Source organism: Dermacentor andersoni, chromosome 3, assembly GCF_023375885.2.
Source record: "Dermacentor andersoni chromosome 3, qqDerAnde1_hic_scaffold, whole genome shotgun sequence".
Classification (NCBI taxonomy): domain Eukaryota; kingdom Metazoa; phylum Arthropoda; class Arachnida; order Ixodida; family Ixodidae; genus Dermacentor; species Dermacentor andersoni.
This window is the reverse complement of record NC_092816.1, coordinates 172,371,173-172,393,100: the sequence shown is the minus strand read 5'-3', so window position 1 is coordinate 172,393,100 and position 21,928 is coordinate 172,371,173. Positions and strand designations below refer to the sequence as shown.

General features: G+C 45.7%; 1 protein-coding gene across 1 annotated transcript; it reads left to right on the top strand.

Annotated features, from left to right (window-relative positions):
• The first annotated feature begins 8,051 nt into the window (after positions 1–8,051).
• On the top strand, positions 8,052–18,064 carry LOC126524459 (monocarboxylate transporter 9-like). Its single transcript, XM_055067083.2, has 3 exons — positions 8,052–8,550; positions 15,560–15,703; positions 16,764–18,064. Exons 1-3 carry the CDS (start codon positions 8,523–8,525, stop codon positions 17,963–17,965), a joined length of 1,374 nt encoding a protein of 457 aa, XP_054923058.2. The 5' UTR covers positions 8,052–8,522; the 3' UTR covers positions 17,966–18,064.
• Positions 18,065–21,928: the final 3,864 nt, after the last annotated feature.

Sequence of the window (21,928 nt, the reverse complement as noted above, 5' to 3'; positions counted from 1 at the left end):
TATGTAAATGATATCGCAAATTTACCACACACGCCACATTTAACATTATATGCAGACGACACCAGCGCTTTTATCTCCGGCACGGAATTAAAATCATTACATGATCAGGCTAACGATTGGCTGCACGAGCTGTCAAAATGGCTTAAAGTTAACAGTTTACAATTAAACATAAAAAAAAAATTACCGACGATTACGTTACTTCCTAATGCGAAATTTGAGCGCAGCAAATAAGCTGTTTCACCTTTTCGATAGATTGACGCAAAGAAATCGAGCAACACATGTATGCGCTATCACAGAATTTTTTTTTTATTTTTCACACGTATTCCTTTAACAAAGACACACACACTTCCAAACGGATTGTCTGTAAACTGTCGCCGGAAAGCATTTGTTGCACCCTGACTGTTTGCGAGCCTTTGTTTGCGTTTGGCCTCGGCCTCGGCCGCGCGAACGGTAGAGTCTTCTCTGCGACGGCGATGAGCTTCTGCTTCAGCCTCGCTTACTGCTGGTTGCTCTCGACGGCGGCGATGAGCCTCCGCTTCGGCGGTGCGAACGGCAGGGTCTTCTCGGCGGCGGCGATGAGCTTCTGCTTCAGCCTCGCTTACTGCTGGTTGCTCTCGACGGCGGCGATGAGCCTCCGCTTCGGCGGCGCGAACTGCAGGGTCTTCTCGGCGGCGGCGATGAGCTTCTGCTTCAGCCTCGCTTACTGCTGGTTGCTCTCGACGGCGGCGATGAGCCTCCGCTTCGGCGGCGCGAACGGCAGGGTCTTCTCGGCGGCGGCGCTTAGCCTCTGCTTCGGCGACGCGTACTCCTGGATCATCTCGACGGCGGCGACGGTAAGCTTCTGCTTCGGCGGCACGCACCTCTGGATTCTGACGGCGACGGCGCTGGGCCTCTGCTCTGGCAGCTCGTTTAGCAGCAGCAGCAGCAGCAGCAGACGGAGGACTTCCATCGGTCGTCTCGCTCATGGCTCAGAAAGAACTGGCAGATAATTTCGCAGTGGCGAACGGCAGCGGCAATTTCGGCTCGGGCGGTGCACATATACAGATCCGTCGCCACCGATCTGGCTCTCTGATTGCCACCGCACAGGGCGAACGGCAGCGGCAATTTCGGCTCGGGCGGTGCACATATACAGATCCGCCGCCACCGATCTGGCTCTCTGATTGCCACCGCACAGGGGTTGCATTGGAGGAGGAGCGAAGAAAGGAATTAAGTTCGAGCCGGCGCTTTGACAACCGGAGACTCGCAGGAAGAGGGGGGAGGGGGGCGGCGTGTACACCCAGCGGCAAACGATGGGGGCAGAAGCGCGCGCAGCAAGCGGACAACACGATAAAGGGAGGAGGGAAGAGATAGCAGCGACTGACTGATGCCGCTGACGCCGATAGTGAGTCAACCCCAGCTGCGGAGTTGGTTTCAGGGACAACGCCGCCGATGCCGACACAAACAATATATACCCTCGCTTCCGCAGCGCTAAGAACCAGGTCTAGCCGTGGGAAGGTGGTCACGTATTCGTCGACGCGCCGGGGCCTACGTGAAATAACCGGCGCGTCGGCAACTGAAGAGCACCCTATCCGCCACACAAGAACAGGGGGGGGGGGGGGGACCCTTTCCTTCTCTTTCTGCATGGCGGCGACGGTGTTCTATGCAGTCACGTTATCTTGACTCTCTAGCGGCGTCAGCGGCATCCAGCGGTATCAGTCGGTCGCTGCTAGCGCTGGGGGGATGAAAGGGGGGCGGAGCTGGTTACGAGGCCGACGACAACGCCGACGACGACCCGAAACCCAGGAACGGACGCCAAAGAGCTGCGCTCTAAAAACAAAGTAAGTTATATTTAGACCTCGTAATAAGCCAGCTCCTGACGAGAACTTTCTTCATTTTCATATTGAAGTAATCGACCGAGTTACACCATACAAATTTCTTGGTATACTTTTTAACGAGTACCTAGATTGGTCTATGCAGACAAATGTTGTCCGTTCAAGTGTGTCGCGAGGGATTGGTATTATACGTAAATTTCGAAGCTTGATTCCAGTGTGGTTAAAGGAACAGCTGTACTACACTTTGGTACACTCACACATACATTACTGTTTATTTTTGTGGGGTACCACGGCAAAAACGAACCTGAAAAGCATACTTATGCTCCAAAAAAGAGTATTGTGTATTATTTTATTTATTTATTTTTATTTTTATTTATTTATTTCACAATACTGTCAATCCCGATTGGGATTATTACAGGAGTCGGCATATGGTCATCAAAGAAGTACAATGTGAGCAAACACTGAGCAAACAAGCAGTTAGCATAGAAAAACATCGACGCTTTCATTTATTGAGTAACACACTGGTCTTCACACAATTGCTCTTGCAGAAGAGAAAAAAAAATAAAATGACTAAAAGACTAAATTGTGATTGCGATTGCTTCTTCTAGATGATTGGTAAATGTTTCTAGTGTGGGCTGGGCAGTAATAGCAGGGTTTAAGCAGTTCCACTCTCGCACAGCTCGCGGAAAGAATGAAAAGAAATAAGTATTGTTGTTACAAAAAAATTCCTCTAGCGTGAAAGCGTGTTTATGCCGAGTCGGTCTAGTGAGCTTGTACTTTAAAAAAGTGGCGGGATCCAATTTCAGCGCACTGTGTAATACCAAGTATAGGAACTTCAATCGTTGAACCTTGGCTCGAATTTCTAGGGTAGCGAGGCCTGCGCGAGAAATAAGTTCGGTTGGTGAATCTGTGCGTTTAAAACGGTTATAGATAAATCGGGCAGCTTTTCTTTGTATGCGTTCCAGCGTATGAATGTGGTTTTTGGAATGTGGAAACCATACTATGTTGGCGTATTCGAGTGCCGGTCTGATAAGGCTGACGTAAGCAAGCTGTTTTGTCTGGCTGGTGGAATGCGATAAGGTGCGTTCGAAGGTGAACCATACCATTGTCACACAGCTTCAATATTTAAAAAGAGTATTGGTAATATATTCAATAAGAAAATAGCTACTCTAATATATAATCAAAGAGTATCTGATCCATCTGGTTTCGTAAATAAATACCTCCGGAGAGAACACTGCCACGACTTGCGACATACGTTTTAGAAAAAGTAAAAGCTGCACACAAACTACGGCACCCACAAGCTTGATTACCTAATACCAGATTTCTTACACAAACACCCCAATTCATGGCCCATTATCGAAAGAAGCACTACTGTCCACGCTCTGAAAAAAAAACTATGCATACCTACCTATTATCATTTCAGTAGGGACGGACTATGTAGGAAAATGATCACCTTTGTTTTACGGAATTGTTGTTGTCATCTATTCAGTGTTGTTCATTACATCGTCTACTGTTCGTATAATTACCCTTGAAGTCATCATATTTTACACATATTGCGTATCCTTGCTGTTATATGTGGTTCCCACAACTTTGTTACCTTCCTTAAACTATGAATTGCTGTTTTTTTACTGCTCTCTTTTTTTTTATTATTCTTGCTGAGTGTTTGTGCTTATGGGTAGCGAGCGCTTTGTCAGGCATTTATTTGCCTTTTCGCCAGCGTCCACGGAAAATCTATACATGATTGTCTGAAAATAAACAAACTTCAAACTTAATTATATGACTCTGCCTAAGCACTACGGAGGAGAAGCGCTAGGCGTGCCGGCATTGCAGAGTGAGCTCGAGTTTGTTTCACCTGCACGTCAAGCAACCAAATCTCCCGTCTAGAGCGTGCCACTTGTAACAAACAATACTTTGGCGAGATTGGACCACATATTCTTGCAATACTCAACGATACAAAAAACGCAATTTACCTAAAGCCAGTTATTTCAAGGACCATAGCCACATATTCGACAAAGCAACGTTCTATGTACTACAAGTTTCCGCTGACCTCGCGAGCGGAAATACGCGGAGTCATATTTTATACGCAAGTTTAAATGCCTACAACCGACAGAAATAGATTTCGCTTGTGGCAACTTAGAACCGCTAAAACGTTTAACATAAAACTGAAATTAACATATGAATAATACAGGCACAAAACACGTTATGACACGAGTTAACGTGGATTTTAGGCTCAGCAATTCCTCCGTTTTGTGCTCGTCGTCCCCTCTCCCCAACCACTGAATGCATTCTTCTCTTCAACGCTTTTACGGATATATCAAGCACATGAGCCCTTTCCCGATGCACACCTACCCTTTCCCGCTTTTTCTGCTTTAACCCTCATATTTGTTAGTCCGTTTTTACAGCGGAGTGGTCATACGCTAAGTTTTGGTGGTTTGTGCGCGTAGGCAAAAAAGATGGCGGCCACCGCAAAGCTAAAATAGCTAAAGCATAAAGCAAAAGCGTATCGCCGTATTTGCCGCAACTGCATTTAATCGCGAGAAGTGCCACAACGAAATTGACAAAGAATATCTTAATGAAAAACATAAAACCGGAATAGACGCTGTTTAGCATGGCTTGCGGTTTAATGTCACGGGGTCTATGGGCAAACCACGCAACCTTATCTAAGTTCCCTTCCAACTGTGCCATGGCTAGGCCGCGTGCGGTGAGAACTGCGGAAGAACATCGCGCATACGAAGAACACCATCGTGAACAGAGGCGCGAGTGCGCGCGGCGACGGCGGGTGCCACGTAATGCGGACGAAGATCGTGCAGCAAGCTCCAGGCGCACATAATGCACCTATATGGTTGGATCACCCCTACCCACTCCACTCCAATAGTATGTATGGGTGATTTCAACATCGGCGTGTCTCGGCCAGTCGAAAAGTGGTTTGTGGCGTTTCTCTTGGAAAGATATGGCATTCAATGTTACACAAACATGAGTGTGCCCACGACGCGTTGTCGGTCGTGTATGGACCTCGCATTGGCCTAGTACAATTAGTGTCGCCACAGAGCGACTGGCCGTATATTGTAGCGATCACAAAGCGGTAGTCACCATGGTGACCAAATAATAAATAAAGAAAGCAAAAAAAGAAGGTTAAAATAATAAAAATACATTGAGTGTGTAATTTAGGAAAAAGAATCGTAAAAGAAAACTAAAATTATTGTGGTATGTCTCTTCTTTTAAATGAACATATTTATCACCATATATAGAGCTCCACTGGTCATCCACCTTCATAGAATGGAATGGCTCTCAATATTTTCTTTCCTTTCCTTCTTTCTTTCTTTTTTTTTTCTTAAGGATCCCCACCAACACGTTTTAACGTCCTAGACAACAGAATACTTTTTCGGCCCCTCCACCACACAGGGTCGCACCACTTCTGTGTACCACCGTGACGACGCCTATGCCTAACTACGGAGGCTAACGTCCCATGAAAGACCAAGCCGCTGCCTTCCACTATCGCATCCATTGCCCCCAGAATTCGTGTCGCCACTTTGACACCTTCTTAATTACACGATGCACTGTTCGTGCGCTAATCAAGTCATGCTTTAAACTCGTATTTTTTTCGCTACTCGCGTACTGACCTGTCGACCGGCTCTTCTAAAACCAAAAACGCACGCTGCCTACGACTACAATAAATTCTGTTCCAGACATGTACCCAAGATTTTTTTCCGTAGGGAAGGGGGGAGGCCTACCCCAAGGTAGCTTTTCTGTGCAAATCAGGGGGGAGGGGAGTACCTTTACTAGTACAAATGTGAATAATGCCCACCGTTTGCCATAAAGACGCGTAAGCCCGCAAAATTGAAAGGAAGTAAGGTGTATCTCACAGCTATGATCTTATTTTCCACCTTGTCTAACCCATATCGCGGGCATATGATTCCGACGATCTGCCAGCGTTGCAGCGAGCCGTCACTCAAGGAAATACCGAAGCAAAAGAAAAAAGTTAAACACAACTGGCGTTTTCTCCCATCACAACTAGTTCCACGAGCAATACAGACTAGCTGACTTTCTTTCTTTCTCACCTATTGCATCCCCTTGCCCCTCCCCCAGTACAGGGTAGCCAACCGGAGATAATCTCTGGTTAACCTCCCTGTATTTCCTTTGCCTTTCTCTCTCTCTCCCTGACCACGAACCGAATCCGTTTCCTGGTCCCTGGATCAGTCTAAACGAAGGAGGTTGAACAAACGAAGCAGCAACGATGCGCGTGACCATTGAATAGGCGGTGACAACTGAATGTATCTTGAGTTATTCGCGCGGGCGAATTGATGAGGAAACTGGCCTTCACATCCGAGGAGATGCCTATAACTACCGCCATCCAAAATAAGTCGAAAAGGCAGCAATGTGTTTTACCGTTGAGATTTGGCGGTGATTTGGCGATTCCGAGGATCTGCCAGCGTCGCGGCGAGCCGTCACTCGAGGAAATAATGAAGCAAAAGGAAAAGTTAAACGCAGCTGGCGTTGTATCCAGCCGCGAATCGTTCATCGAGCATAAAACACAACTGACTACGAAATGAATTCCTTTCCGAGTCCCTGGATCAGTCTAAACAAAGAAGGTTCAGCTAACGAAGCAAGAGTGATGCGCATGACCGACCGTTTCAATAGATGCTGAGATCTGAACGCATGTCGAGTTAATCGCGCGGGCACCGAATCAATGAGAAAACTGGCCTTCAGACCCCAGGAGAAGCCGATAACTACCGCCATCCAAAAGGAGTGTAAAAGGCAGCAAAATGTTGACCGCCGAATTGCTGTCAAGTCTCAAGATTGATGTGGCGGCGCATTAGGAATGTGTGTGAGCAGTGATGGCACAAGTGGAGTGGGTGAAGGGGTATGCAGCTTAGTTTCAAGGGGGGGGGGGGGGGGGGACCCCACCTGCCCCCTCCTCTTGAATAAGTGCCTGTTCTGTTCAGTTCCGCGAAGGCTTCCTAACCTTCCGCTGCCTAAAATGCCCTCAGAGACCCTCTTTTTTTCTTTTTTCTCTTCCGCCTTCCCACTCTCCCACACTTGCTCTCACTACTTAGAAACAGCGACAGTGCTTTCTTTTTAGTTTCTTCCTTTACGGCCAGCGGCCACTGAAAACGACCGCACGTGAGGTCACTCGGCTAACCTGTTAAAACTAACTTGCTGACCGTAACGAGGCCGTCTTTGACGGAGATAGGTACGCCTATCAAAACGCTTGCGCACTTTTCTTGTACCCGTTTATAATCTTTACACCATATTGCGCTCCTCCATCTATCACGTTCCTCCTCGGTTTTCGATATCTTGCAAACTATTGATTCTTGAAAGTATATTTTTCCTTAGAAGCTGCAACACTTCTTAAGAATCATGGATCAGACTGCATATTACTCTTTACAAACCCGAAAACAGCTTTGTTAAGCGCATCCTGCTGTAGGCTGAATTTTCTCGCCTAAGAAAAAAATCATTCGAATTGCACATAGGAACACTTCTATGTTAGGTTAGAATATCCAAAATTTTTGCCTCGCCATTTGTGACCTCAGAGTGAAATTTGTGGGCTCATTGGGAAACGCTGAAACCGGTGCCAAGCACGATATTATGCCTTTAATTTCCACCTTCTCGCAAAGTGCAAACCCTGATTCGGCAGGTGCACCATCTCGCACCTTATCGCAGTATGTAAATCATTCATTCCAGAGATCTTGACGACTGCCGTTTACGTAACTTTCCGTGAGTTTCTTGGAGTATCCACCATTTACGAAGCAGAGCAGTGTTTTTCTACATTAGAGTTGGCAGCACTCCAACATATCTTTTGCTGAATGACTACACGTAGCATAGAAATCTAGATTTTTGTTTCTTTTCTCTTAAGCGTTCCCTTACGCTTTATCAGATCACGTTCGGTATTTCGCGAAACGCGGCGAGCTACGAGAGGCTAAAAATTCTACTCCACACTTGTACAGCTGCAACGGTAAGTTTCAAAGGGTGCGCTTAGCGCTTCCTAAAGGATGCACCTAAACACCTGGCATATATTGTGTTTCAAGGCTGCACAAAAGGATCTACCCTTAAGAAACATTTGCCTTCCCTTAAGTTTCTAATGTGGTTATTGCTTATGTGTTCATGTCTTACCAAAATACGAGCAACTTCCAGGCTTCAGCGGTTTCGTGACTGCGCTGCCTTCACGCCGTGCAACAAAGCAATGTTTTTCTCTTCCTTCGCCATTATTCTCACGTTTTCAGGTTAGGTTTCCCATGTTTACTCATTCTTGCGGCGAGCGTTCTTGCAGCCAGAGGTTATCCTTATTATATTCTTAACGCCGAAGTGGTTCTTTTTCCCGGAATTTCACTTCCCGCGAATATGGCGAGCGTAACTTCATCACAAGTAATTAGCGATCAAATTATCATTTTTTTAACTGAGACGTAGAAACGTGAGCTTTTAGTTTTCCTATTATTCGGGATAGAATTCCAGGGAAATCTCTTCGTCTACTGGCTTCTCCGTCTGTTTGTAATGGCGGATAGAAGCGGCATGTCGTCTTTCTTTGTTTTCGTGTCCCTATAACGACAGCAAGAGTCGTTCAGAAATAAGAAGTGCACTTACACGCCTAACGCAGGTGCGTGTGGACTGTCCAGCTTCTTTGCGTCTTGCGCCGTCCGCTCCGGTGGCTTCGTTTTCGTGGCCATCCAGGAAAAGTGGCAAACGAGCCGGAGGGACGCAGCATGGCCAGTACTCATGATGGCCGCAGGGATCCAGGCTTCCGGTAAGACAGCGCCGATCACCCGGCAAACGCCAGCGCACTTGTGAGGTGAAGAACTGAACTTCATGTATTTCTGCAAAATGCAATAATGCATGTATTAGAGAGGCGTGGTAGGGAGGGATTGTCACGAAAATGTCTCTCTGATGAAACGGTTCAGCATGAACTGTACAAAATTTGGTCGCTCCTTCAAATCGTTTTGGAAAAATCTAAAACGAAAAATCCTAAAACGTACAGTGCTATTTACGAAGGACGAGTCGTTCCAGAACTCTAAAATTGCAACTAAATTTAGCTGCATCCAGCTTTCGGTAGACAAATCCTAGAAGTAAACCAAATAAAAACCTACCCAATTAGAACGCTGATTTTCCATTGAGAAACTGCTGTATGTAAAAAGTCAGCAATGCTTTGGGAAAATTATGCCAGCGACCAATAGCCCGTGAAACTGCAACACAATTATAAATAATCAATAACAGATTTAAAATTTAAGTTAGTATTTGAGACTCTTAATTCGTGCTGCTCTTCAGAATGATGTATAACTGAGGTGTATGATCTTGCTGTGAAAAAAACTTCAAGCAATATATGTTCGCGATTCTTCAGATGGTAGATGCATATTGACCATTGTACTCGTAATGTGTGCCGGTAAGCTTAAGTGAGTCGCGTTGGTGAAGTTACTGCTGCACAAACGTAGACAGCGAGCCGCTCGTCTGAGGGTTTGCTTCCCTCGTACCCCCCTAATATCTTCATGTAGCTTTACGTTGCAATACATTTCGCACAGAGCTTAACTTGCATAAAAGTACTTAAACGAGTAATTTTCCTGTTGTTCTGATACCTCCACAAAAATCTCCGTGAATAGTAGCAGCTTTTTCAGAGTTTCTCCACAAAGAGAAAACTGATTCTGCTGATGATCCTGACAGGCCACAGGACTGAACGTGGACACGCTACAAAAGAGCTAACTTTTGTTCAAAACTCACGAAACACTAGAGTTGACATACCTCCGTTGGAATCTTCACACGCGCATGCACTCCGCAGGCAGAGCATGCAGCCAATCACAAAGTGCTATCAACTTCGCTTCGTGCATGGTCTCTGACTTACATCACTTAATTAAACGCATCACTACCCACATTACTGCAGCGTGCGCCCTTCATAACGTATCAGAGAACAGGAGGTGGATCGTAGTTATGGTAAACGGATCGTAACTGGAGTGTTTTAAGTGCAGGCAACTGGGAGTCAGCAGAAGAGAACAAGGTGGTAAGATCGCAGTCTCTAAGCGAATAATTATTTTATTCTATATCACCCGCTATAGGCAAGGAGTGCTTCCAAGCGCACTCAGACATGGACTTGATTACCGCTGAATGAAATAGGATGGAAACTGCGCAGCTGGGCAGCTGTATGTACTGATATAACTTGATAGCTTCGTTTCCTGAAAATTTTTGATATTCGCCAATTTTTAATAAAAAAATTGACAACTTAGATGGAAAATTTGAAACCAGAAGTCACTGTATATTAAGCTTTTCTTTTAAATGGAACAAATCTCGCCAAATTCGGTGCACTGGTTGCCGAGAAAAACGAATGCTCCTTTTACATGCATTTAGATAGGAGCTCCCGAGCTAAAGCTTCCTCTTAATAGATATTACTGATTCAACGCCTTTTCGCCATCAGCCCTCTGCAATTGGTCAAACGTCTTCGGGCTGCGCCCACACGGCGCCACAACAGCGTCAGAACTCACCGTGTCAAAATGCCGTGTAAGCGTTAAAGATGCATTAATATGCTGAACACAACTGAGTATTTTTGAGAGTATCCGGAAGCTATCCCGCTCCGAATTAAATGGAGGATGGCTGCCCGCCGATTGCTCAGGCTTTGGCTTTTCGTACCTGCAAGCGAGCACAGATTTATTCACGTATAATAAACTTCTTGCGTGGAAATATCCCCTTATCAAGCCATTTCGGCACGTATACGACATCACTCTGCCACCTTTCTCTTGTTGAGGACCCATTTTGGCGACATTCCTAACTTTTCGTTGCGCGCCGCAACGAAAAGTTACAGACGCCGGCACCATACAGCTTCATATCATATTTGCTAGAGCGAACTTTGGCACTAGCGTCTACGATTGACCAAGCATGGAAATTATGGGAAGTACATGGATTAGCCTTAACTTTGTCCTTCTAGCTTCAAACGGCTTGGTGACTTTGTGGAGAAAAAAAGAAAGATATACATCTTCAAATATGTATGGCCTCACATGTGCAGGTCATAAATACCAGGTTCTCTAGCCGAGTGCCATCCATGCGGTATAACCGAGCTCAGATTGGTCCACCTTGACTGATCAAATAGGGCACCACTGTAGGTTAAATGAGGCGTACAACTCCTGCGGGACCCGCCGTGGTTGCTCAGTGGTTACGGTGTTAGACTGCTGAGCACGAGGTCGCGGGATCGGACCCCGACCACGGCGGCCGCATTTCGATGGGGGCGAAATGCGAAAACACCCGTGTACTTAGAATTAGGTGCACGTTAAAGAACCCCAGGTGGTCGAAATTTTCGGAGTCCTCCACTACGGCGTGCCTAATCAGAAAGTGGTTTTGTCACGTAAAACCCCATAAATTAATTTTTAATTTAACTCCTACGGGGACGGTAGAGTATCCGTCTCCAGTGCAAGAGGACCGTGATCCAAATCCCGGTGCTGCGCAATTCTCCACCGGAAAATACAAAAAAAAACCGTGTGTTGAGAAAATTGCACAAACAGGCCTGGAGTGCGGCCTGATCCCGGTGACCAGAACCGGTAACGCACTCTCTCACCAGAGCAGGATTGGCCACCCTGGTGCAGTACTTGGCCACAACCTCCTATATGAATACAACAATCGAACCCCGGCCCTCAGTCCCCAGCAGCCGCGAAGCAACTGACCACGGCGGCGGTCAGACCTGTGACGCTGCAGAGGGTGCTAAGAATACCTGGCTCCGGACAGGCCGCCATTGGAATCTGAACCTGGCAACGTTTAACGTTAGAACGCTATCTAGTGAGGCGAGTCTAGCAGTGTTATTGGAGGAATTAGAGGGTAGTAAATGGGATATAATAGGGCTCAGTGAGGTTAGGAGGACAAAAGAAGCATATACAGTGCTAAAAAGCGGGCATGTACTGTGTTACCGGGGCTTAGCGGAGAGACGAGAACTAGGAGTCGGATTCCTGATTAATAAGGAAATAGCTGGTAACATACAGGAATTCTATAGCATTAACGAGAGGGTGGCATGTCTTGTTGTGAAACTTAATAAGAGGTACAAAATGAAGGTTGTACAGGTCTACGCTCCTACATCTAGTCATGATGACCAGGAAGTCGAAAGCTTTTATGAAGACGTAGAATCGGCGATGGGTAAAGTCAAAACAAAATACACTATACTGATGGGCGACTTCAATGCCAGGGTAGGCAAGAAGCAGGCTGGAGACAAGTCAGTGGGGGAATATGGCATAGGCTCTAGGAATAGCAGAGGAGAATTATTAGTAGAGTTTGCAGAACAGAATAATATGCGGATAATGAATACCTTTTCCGCAAGCGGGTTAGTCGAAAGTGGACGTGGAGGAGCCCGAATGGTGAGACTAGAAATGAAATCGACTTCATACTCTGCGCGAACCCTGGCATCATTCAAGATGTAGACGTGCTCGGCAAGGTACGCTGCAGTGACCACAGTATGGTAAGAACTCGAATTAGCCTAGACTTGAGGAGGGAACGAAAGAAACTGATACACAAGAAGCCAATCAATGAGTTAGCGGTAAGAGGGAAACTAGAGGAATTCCGGATAAAACTACAGAACAGGTATTCGGCTTTAACTCAGGAAGAGGACCTTAGCGTTGAAGCAATGAACGACAATCTCATGGGCATCATTAAGGAGGGCGCAATAGAAGTCGGTGGTAACGCCGTTAGACAGGAAACCAGTAAGCTATCGCAGGAGACGAAAGATCTGATCAAGAAACGCCAATGTATGAAAGCCTCTAATCCTACAGCTAGAATAGAACTGGCAGAACTTTCTAAGTTAATCAACAAGCGTAAGACAGCGGACATCAGGAACTATAATATGGATAGAATTGAACAGGCTCTCAGGAACGGAGGAAGCCTAAAAACAGTGAAGAAGAAACTAGGAATAGGCAAGAATCAGATGTGTGCGTTAAGAGACAAAGCCGGCAATATCGTTACTAATATGGATGAGATAGTTCAAGTGGCTGAGGAGTTCTATAGAGATTTATACAGTACCAGTGGCACCCACGACGATAGTGAAAGAGAGAATAGCCTAGAGGAATTCGAAATCCCACAGGTAACGCCAGAAGAAGTAAAGAAAGCCTTAGGAGCTGTGCAAAGGGGGAAGGCAGCTGGGGAGGATCAGGTAACAGCAGATTTGTTGAAGGATGGTGGTCAGATTGTTCTAGAGAAACTGGCCACCCTGTATACGCGATGCCTCATAACCTCGAGCGTACCGGAATCTTGGAAGAACGCTAACATAATCCTAATCCATAAGAAAGGGGACGCCAAAGACTTGAAAAATTATAGACCGATCAGCTTACTGTCCGTTGCCTACAAAGTATTTACTAAGGTAATCGCAAATAGAATCAGGAACACCTTCGACTTCTGTCAACCAAAGGACCAGGCAGGATTCCGTAAAGGCTACTCAACAATAGACCATATTCACACTATCAATCAAGTGATAGAGAAATTTGCAGAATATAAGCAACCCTTATATATAGCTTTCATTGATTACGAGAAAGCGTTTGATTCAGTCGAAACCTCAGCAGTCATGGAGGCATTACGGAATCAGGGTGTAGATGAGCCATATGTAAAAATACTGGAAGATATCTATAGCGGCTCCACAGCCACCGTAGTCCTCCACAAAGAAAGCAACAAAATCCCTATAAAGAAAGGCGTCAGACAGGGAGATACGATATCTCCAATGCTATCCACAGCATGTTTACAGGAGGTATTCAGAGGCCTGGAGTGGGAAGAATTGGGGATAAAAGTTGATGGAGAATACCTTAGCAACTTGCGATTCGCTGATGATATTGCCTTGCTTAGTAACTCAGGAGACCAATTGCAATGCATGCTCACTGACCTGGAGAGGCAAAGCAGAAGGGTGGGTCTGAAAATTAATCTGCAGAAAACTAAAGTATTGTTTAACAGTCTCGGAAGAGAGCAGCAGTTTACGATAGGTAGCGAAGCACTGGAAGTGGTAAGGGAATACATCTACTTAGGGCAGGTAGTGACCACGGATCCGGATCATGAGACTGAAATAACCAGAAGAATAAGAATGGGTTGGGGTGCGTTTGGCAGGCATTCTCAAATCATGAACAGCAGGTTGCCACTATCCCTCAAAAGGAAAGTGTACAACAGCTGTGTGTTACCAGTACTCACATATGGGGCAGAAACCTGGAGGCTTACGAAAAGGATTCTGCTGAAACTGAGGACGACGCAACGAGCTATGGAAAGAAGAATGATGGGTGTAACGTTAAGGGATAAGAAAAGAGCAGATTGGGTGAGGCAACAAACGCGGGTAAACGACATCTTAGTTGAAATCAAGAAAAAAAAAATGGGCATGGGCCGGACATGTAATGAGGAGGGAAGATAACCGATGGTCCCTAAGAGTTACGGACTGGATTCCAAGGGAAGGGAAGCGTAGCAGGGGGCGGCAGAAAGTTAGGTGGGCGGATGACATTAAGACGTTTGCAGGGACAACATGGCCACAATTAGTACATGACCGGGGTAGTTGGAGAAGTATGGGAGAGGCCTTTGCCCTGCAGTGGGCGTAACTAGGCTGATGATGATGATGAATTTTCAGCATTGTACTGCGTCATAAATAACTAAATAAACATTATTAAAATTGTCCGACGGCAAAATTTGAGCACAGTGCCTCTAGACTGATATTGAAATCATTAAGCCACGGACGCAAGCATCGACAAGCGACGCGAAACGCCCTTATGCATGCCAGTGCCTTGACGCGCTTGGCACGTTTTGATTTGTCCACCTCGACAAGCTCAATTGACGCAATTAGTAGCGATTGCGCTTGTTCGCAGCGTCTTCTGCACTTCGAAGAGTATAGATTTCTCTGAAAGTTAGGACAATGAAGGCATAAAAAGCATAATAAACAAAGCTACAGGAATGTCTGAATTCACAAGCACGAAGATCAGACAAATCCATGTACTTCCCATCATCCCCATGGTAGATCAATATACTAGAGTTCCCGCTAGTATATTGTAGGAAACTTCCTCATCCGGTTATCTATGTTCACTGCGCTCGCTCGGCCCCATCGAAACACTCTGCAACTCAGCATGCTCCTCGCTTGTTGTCAGCCAATCAGATAAGAAAAAATCGCTCAATGTAGGCACTTTTATTCGTTTGGAAAGCAGATAAAATTTACCTCCTATAAACAAGAAGACTGTTTTATTAGGCTCTTCAGACAGCACTGCGGGTCACCACCCGATGCTTGGAATATGCTTGCAATAAATTTACGTTATAGTGCCCGTGTAAACTTCGTGGTTCAGGCAACATGGAAATGATGGCTAGTATATGAATTTGCCTAAATATCATTCTTCTTGTTCAAACGGATTGGTGACTTTGTGGGCTAATCGTTTTGAAGGAGATATAATGTTATAAAGGCTGCTATTGGCAGTGATTATTCATGTGCGCAGAGTTTTATTGCCTTTCAAGCTTGAAAAAGCGAGATTACTTCGAAATTTAAACAAATAAAGGGAGATAAAGCCCAGTAAACAAAGCCACATAATATCGATCCACAAACCAGAATATTAGCCAAAATGGCGCGCGAACCGTCATTCCGATCAATGATCGCTACTCTAGAGTTCGTTCTAGTAACTATAGTTGGAAACTCTGTGGCTGACACAGAAAATTCGAGACTGAATGCTGTTTTAAAACACACGTTAAAGTTTCCATACTTGCATCGACTGACGCCGTAAGCGGCTGTGGTAGAAGCTCCACGCAAACTTTTCACGCGCCGTTTGTGCCGTTGCTGACTTTTATAAAATACGCAGGGGTGCTCTCGGGACCACTGGCGCAGCGCTTCACCGTGAGGCCGGTGGCCATTGCGGGAAGCATCATGGCTTCAGTTGGTCTCATCCTTTCATCCTTCGCAACCAGCACAGCCGTACTCACCGTGACGCTTGGTGCCATACACGGTAAACTGTAATTTGTCCCGTACGGCTTCATTAAACATAAACGTCACTTCTTGGTTCCTATTGTTTTACGCATCTCATAGTTCTTATACTTTGATGTGTCGGGCAAAAAGCTTTAGTTTAATATGTTGCGATTCAAAATTCCATATCCGTAGTAATTACGTCTAATTGCTACTGGACAGCTTTTTTTTTGTACCGTACAACTTCGTACATCATTAATATGCTTATGTCACGGGAGCCACCAAACTGTTAATTCCGGGCAAGTAATATTTTGTATAAGGATATGATTTGTGTGTTTTACATTGTGAAGCACGTCTCGCAGTCGGATTCCTCGTTCTCACTATCGGAAGCCTTACAGAGGATGATCAAAACTCTTTTAGATTGCAGAGAAATTTATGTTGGCCCTGTTTAATAATTATTACGCTGAAGTGGCCTTTTCATTTCGATGCCTTGAAAGAGGCGTCTGTATAGTAATTTTTTATAAACAAAATGTTAACAATACCAGGGTTGTGCGAAACTTCGAAACTTTCGAATAATGAACCCAATATCCACTATTCGTAAACGCGAGTATTTTTCGAATACTTTTCGAATATGTTGAAACATCAACTGCACACAATTTAGCACAAACTTGGAGCAAAATTCCAGTAAATGTTCACCCCCGTGGCCATATATACGTAGACATGGAACATGAGATCTTGCGTTGTGGAGCAGGCTACGTCGCTTAGGTAGCCATGCTTTACAGGCTATACAAGGATTATTCGCGCTCTATGAAGAGTCCGGTGCATGCGAATAAACTAATTTGTTTATTCTAATGCTCCATTTGTGTTTTTAATAAACAATGCTTCATAACGTTCTGTATAGTGAAAGAATCTTGTTAACATTAAGAATAGCAAAATGAGAACCCTGTAACTACTATTCGAAAACTATTCGAAAGTTATTCGATAATCCATGTGATTCACCCCTGGTACGATTCTATTCGTATTCGATTTGGTCTGAAAAACCACTGTTCGCTCACCCTCAAGCAATACAACCGCAATGACAGATTTCTATTGTCTCATTTCAGGGATTGGTGCTGGCATGGTCATAATGAGTCAGCCAATGTGTCTGGTGCAGCACTTCATTATACACAAGGGCCTCGCTACGGGCCTGAACTTCGCTGGAGCGTCCTTGGCGTTCTTCGTTTTCCCCATGCTCATGGAGGTTCTTACAGAGATGTATGGCTTCGGAAGCGCCATTTTTTTATTCGGAGCCATCTCGCTAAACGCCACAGCTTTTACCCTGTTCGTCCGCCAGCCAGATTGGCTGCGGCCATGCACACTTGTCACCAACAGTGACAAGAGCAGCCACCATTGTGATGGTGGCAGGGCCAGTGTTACAGCTACACCGAGTGGTTCGAAAACATGCGAAACCAATATGCGTCCCGGCAATGCGCCAAAAACCTACGACACAGCAAAGGAAGGCCAGAAAATTGCCTCTACTGATGATGAGCCTAAACAGAACAGCAATCTTCAAAGGTGTGAAACCACCCAAACAACATTGATTGCACCTGATGAGCCCATGACCATAAAGTTCATGTCCAGGCGAGCGTCCATGAGTGGTCTCTTCGGTTCAGTTGCGAACGCAGTGGAAATGATCAAAAACTTCAAGAAGCGTCCTGAACCTGGTTCACTACGCCACAGTCTGACTGTCGTAAAGGAGCCAATCTTCTACTTGATCTTGTACACGTTCTTGTGCTACAGTTTCACGTTCGACTGCTACAGTTCTCTGCTCGTAGACTTTGCCGTCGGCAAAGGTATTGCCGTGCGAAGCGCTGTCACCATGACATCGATCACTGCCTTGGTAGACCTTGCTGCTCGCCTTCTGCTTCCCAGCATAGCCGATAGAGACATACTATCGAGAGTCTGTATGTTGGTTTTCGTTAAGCTTACCATCACTATCGTTATGTTTTTGCTCCCTCACGTGAGTTCGTACGGCACCATCTTCGCTCTCGCCAGCTGTATTGGACTGTACGTAGGATGTGTGGTTGTGATGTGCTCGGTGCTGATAGCAGAATTCCTGGGCGTCGATCGCGTGCCGCTTACCTATGGCCTTGTCACGGGAGTGACAGGGCTGACTGCATTTGCCAAACCACCACTCATAGGTAAGTGTTCATTAAACTTCCTTCCTACGATTCATCAGTTCTCGCATTTCTTCATTCAATTAGTGGGTCTTTCGAGGTCTTGTGTTGGTGGTTGCAATACTGAGACTGATATATTATTCAGTTAAGGGCCAGGTGCGCATTCATAGAGCCCTACGACTTCATGTGACCTAAAAGGGCACACAGGAAAGCAACGTTAACAGTGCTTCTAGTGCCGGAGCAATATAGCTTTTGAATTAGCCGTTTTCCTGTGTGCATGCATGAAAACGGCTCAGCGATCACGCAGGAAGCAGTTCAGTGGTCGACGTAAATAGCAATATGAGAGCCGTGCAGTATGAGAATGAGAGCCGTGCAAGTCCGCCATGCTGTTGGACGTTTATATTTAAGGTAAGTGAGCTGTTGCCATCGTCATTCTTTGTATCCATTACATTTCACGTATATTTAGTAACCTCAACACTAGAGGGCTCTTCTGCACAAAACATAGAGAAATATATTACTCCTTGTGCTTTCGCCCATTATAAAAAAAAAAAAGAAGTACGCACTCTTGCTCTGTGCATTCCACTTCAAAGCGAAACAAACAAAAACCAAGATTTCATGCAGATTATAAAACCGCTTATATGGTCATGTGTCTTAGACCTCTGCGTCATGCCTCTGGATGGGAGTTCTCCTCGCCTGCACGGGGTCCGTCGCGGGCAACGTGCGCGTGGACAAAGATCCCTACACGGCTTAGAGCAGCTCATGCTGCGTGTCGGGAGTCGTAGAACGGCAGCTGAAATTAGGGTGGAACAAGGTGCACCTGACGATTACCTGAATCAGGTACCCATCAAAGTAATCGCACGCTGTCAACCCCCTCCTGCTCTGCCAATGTGTGGAATGTGCCTGGCGAGCAGAATTGCGGGTAAGTCAGCAAGAGAAGTGAAGCGATCACTGATTTTTCAGCCCTTGCGGTTACTGTGAAGCTGCAAGTGGCGATTATAGGGTGGTTTTGAGGAACGGCCAGCCATGGTCTTGCTGCGGTGCTCGGTAGAGCAGACAGGCGTTGGTGTCGCTGACTTCGTATTTTGTTCCATGTTTGATGTGTGCGGGTGGTATGCACCTACCTACCTGCACACATCAAAGATTGCGGTTGCACTCCATTATTTAGAAATGCATCCATTTTAAACAAGTCTAATGGCAGACTGGCGAAAGAAATTATTGAGGCTCGCCAGATATACGCACCATCTGCCACGTGTGTCAGTATTCCGTCAATTGCCTTGACGGATAAAGAAATTAGATATCTCCTTCGGTGTTAGCATTTTTTGCATGTGATTATGCTTGAGCTTTGTATCAATCACTGAGCATGTGCTGCCCCTCGCTCCCTGGAAAAACTTTCATTAAGCATCAGTTGCAAGTGAGCCTCTGTCCTGTCCACTCCGTTACTTCACGCCCGTATTTCCGCTCAACGACACTACACGGGACGTAGACAAGCGCTAACTGCTTCGAATTTTTTGAATTTTGGTAGAAATGTTTATTTCTGTAATACTATCAATGTATAGTTGATTAAAAATACGCACTCAAGAAGAAGAGAAAGAGGGAAAATATTTTTTTATTACGGTTGTGCAAACTTACTGTTATGTGGCACCCAAAGTTCAGGGCCCCGTTGGCTCGCCCCCCGCTGCTGCGTCACTGAGCTCAAAGGCACAATCAGACACAATCGGGATTGCTCGCCGCCCATTTTTCAGTCGTCATCAACATCCTACATATGTCCGCTCTACAACGAAGGCCCAGTTACCTCCGACTACCCCTGTCTTGCGCAAGATGGGCACACTTTTAATGCCTGCACATATCCTATTTTCATCACTCCACCTAGCTCCTTGCCGTCGGTGAGTACGCGCGCCTTCCCTTGGCATTCTTTCCGTAACATTTATTAGATCGGTAGGTCCTCCACACATCACATACCTCATACAGCTTAATCCCTGCCTCTTTATGTCAACTAGTTATCAATCCGTTAACAATCAGTTAACCACGCTTGCTTTCTGATTACACTGCTTTCCAATCAACCCTACATATGAGAGCTGTGTCTATTAATTTTCTTTACAACACTCGTTGCGCCGTCCTTACATGTTTCTCGCGCTTCTTGTTGACCTACAAGTTTTTGCCTTTCATGCTATATCGGAAGATCGCGATGACAGTTTACTTTTCAATAATAGCAGTAAGCTGCCGGTAATGGTTTGGTAATGCCTCCCGTACGCATGTCAAACCATTTTAAATTCAAGCTTTCTTGCCTGTTCGCCCCACTCCGTTGCTAACCACTATCGACTTCCTTCTGGCGTACTCTATTCGGACGGCATATTCTGCAGCCATTTCCTCACCCTTAACTCTGATGAATATCAAGTCAGGCCCGATTGACAGTGGTGTTTTGAGTAAAGTATGTGCGCAACATGTACATTTAGTTCAGTCACAATATTTATGACGAAAACGCATAGTATTAAGCGATTTAGCGTACTGAAGTAGCACGTGGCCGGAAGGAAGAGGAATAGCGTTTCTAAAGTGCTCGTCGGTATCAGAACGCTGTATTACATACGCTGACATTTGGTAAGTGTAGGAATGGTAATTATGGAAGCCTCTAGGTATGCACGTTGCATTTGTGTCCACAAACCAATAATAATAATATATCATTCAAGGGCCCGAAACCAAATTGGCATCGCAATCTCTAAAAATACCAGACCGGCACATCGTACATAGGTCGCGTTTTGTTTCAATCCACCGTTTTACAAACTAAGAAAGTCGGCGCTTGCATGGAGAGACACGAAGAAGAGCGTGTTCTGCCCATTTTTTTTTTCAATATATATAAAATGGCGTTCTCATGATCATGCCTGCAGGGAGTGATTGTCGTTGATAAGCATGCTCTTGCACAAATTGTAGAGGCTGACTGCAAATCACGAATTCTGCTGCGCAAGCGCAAATATAAACGTTTAATTGGAACTCAAATAATACGCCTGCACGGTGTTTTTCTTTCAGGGTACTTCCGAGATCGAATGGGCTCTTACGATGCCGTCTTCCAGTTGTGTGGGTTGCTGCAATTGATTTGCTTTCTGCTGTGGCTCAGCGTCTGCGTGGCTGAAAGGTTCTCCAAGCGGCGCAAATGGTCTCCCAAGGACGAGCTGAACAGGGCTGCGATGCATGTGTGCAAGTTCGTCTATTTACCCGGTGCTGGCTTTGCAGTGTGCAGTGGCTGTCCCTGTGACCAGAGAGATGACGAAAAAGTTCGCAAACCGAGTACGGTAACGACTCTGTGCGAGAGAAGCTGCAGTGTAGCAGGCCTTTCCTAGGAAACAAACGGCGATTGCTCGGTCGGGCCTACTGCTCTATAGTCGTCAGCCGGCAACATTTGTGATAGGTCTGTAACGGTAGCATCGCGGGCGCAGACTGGCGCCTGAAAGTACTGCAACAATTGCCGATAATTCTAAGCCATCTCACTCAGACATACGGAAAAATACCCAGTCACAAGAGGGTGCCTTAATGCCACCGCAACTGTACCTGCATGTAGGAGGCTGTTTGTCATAGTGATATGAAATAATGCTGTACTGTGCCGCGTTGTATAAGTATGTGACATGTGATGAGAGAAAAAGGCCAATAAATCGGTGCAACTGTTCCAATGCTTAACTACGTGAAAAGCATAGAACAGAGAGCTGTTCTGTCCCTTCTTGTTTTTCCTAAGCTTTCTATGCGCTATGATAGTGCTACAAAGAATGCCTCATCATGTAGCCCGTAAGAAAACATTACTAACCGCCTTTCCTACGCCTTTTTTGTGATCTCATATGGCAGACAGGTGCGCCTAGCGCGCTTTACGAATTTAGTTACCAGCGTAGTTTTAAATTACGTTTAATTGAATGGCCAGCATTAACCTGTGTTACTCACACTGATGACCCGCTCTTGGATTCACAACTTCGAAAGTATCGAGCCGGTGGTTTCGGAGAGGGGAGCAACAATAGCTACATTAGGGCAACTTCCGTGCGTTGCGCTGTGACAGAGCGCGTCAACTGTGGTTGCGCGCCGCGGGTGACGTTCTGTATAAAATCCAAAAGCGATAACACCGTTGCGGCGCGCCG

Coding starts and splice junctions, on each gene's coding strand:
- LOC126524459 (XM_055067083.2), top strand. CDS start 8,523: ATGATGGCCGCAGGGATCCAGGCTTCCG. Junction 8,551..15,559: donor CGCAGGGATCCAGGCTTCCG/GTAAGACAGCGC, acceptor TAAAATACGCAG/GGGTGCTCTCGGGACCACTG. Junction 15,704..16,763: donor GACGCTTGGTGCCATACACG/GTAAACTGTAAT, acceptor GTCTCATTTCAG/GGATTGGTGCTGGCATGGTC.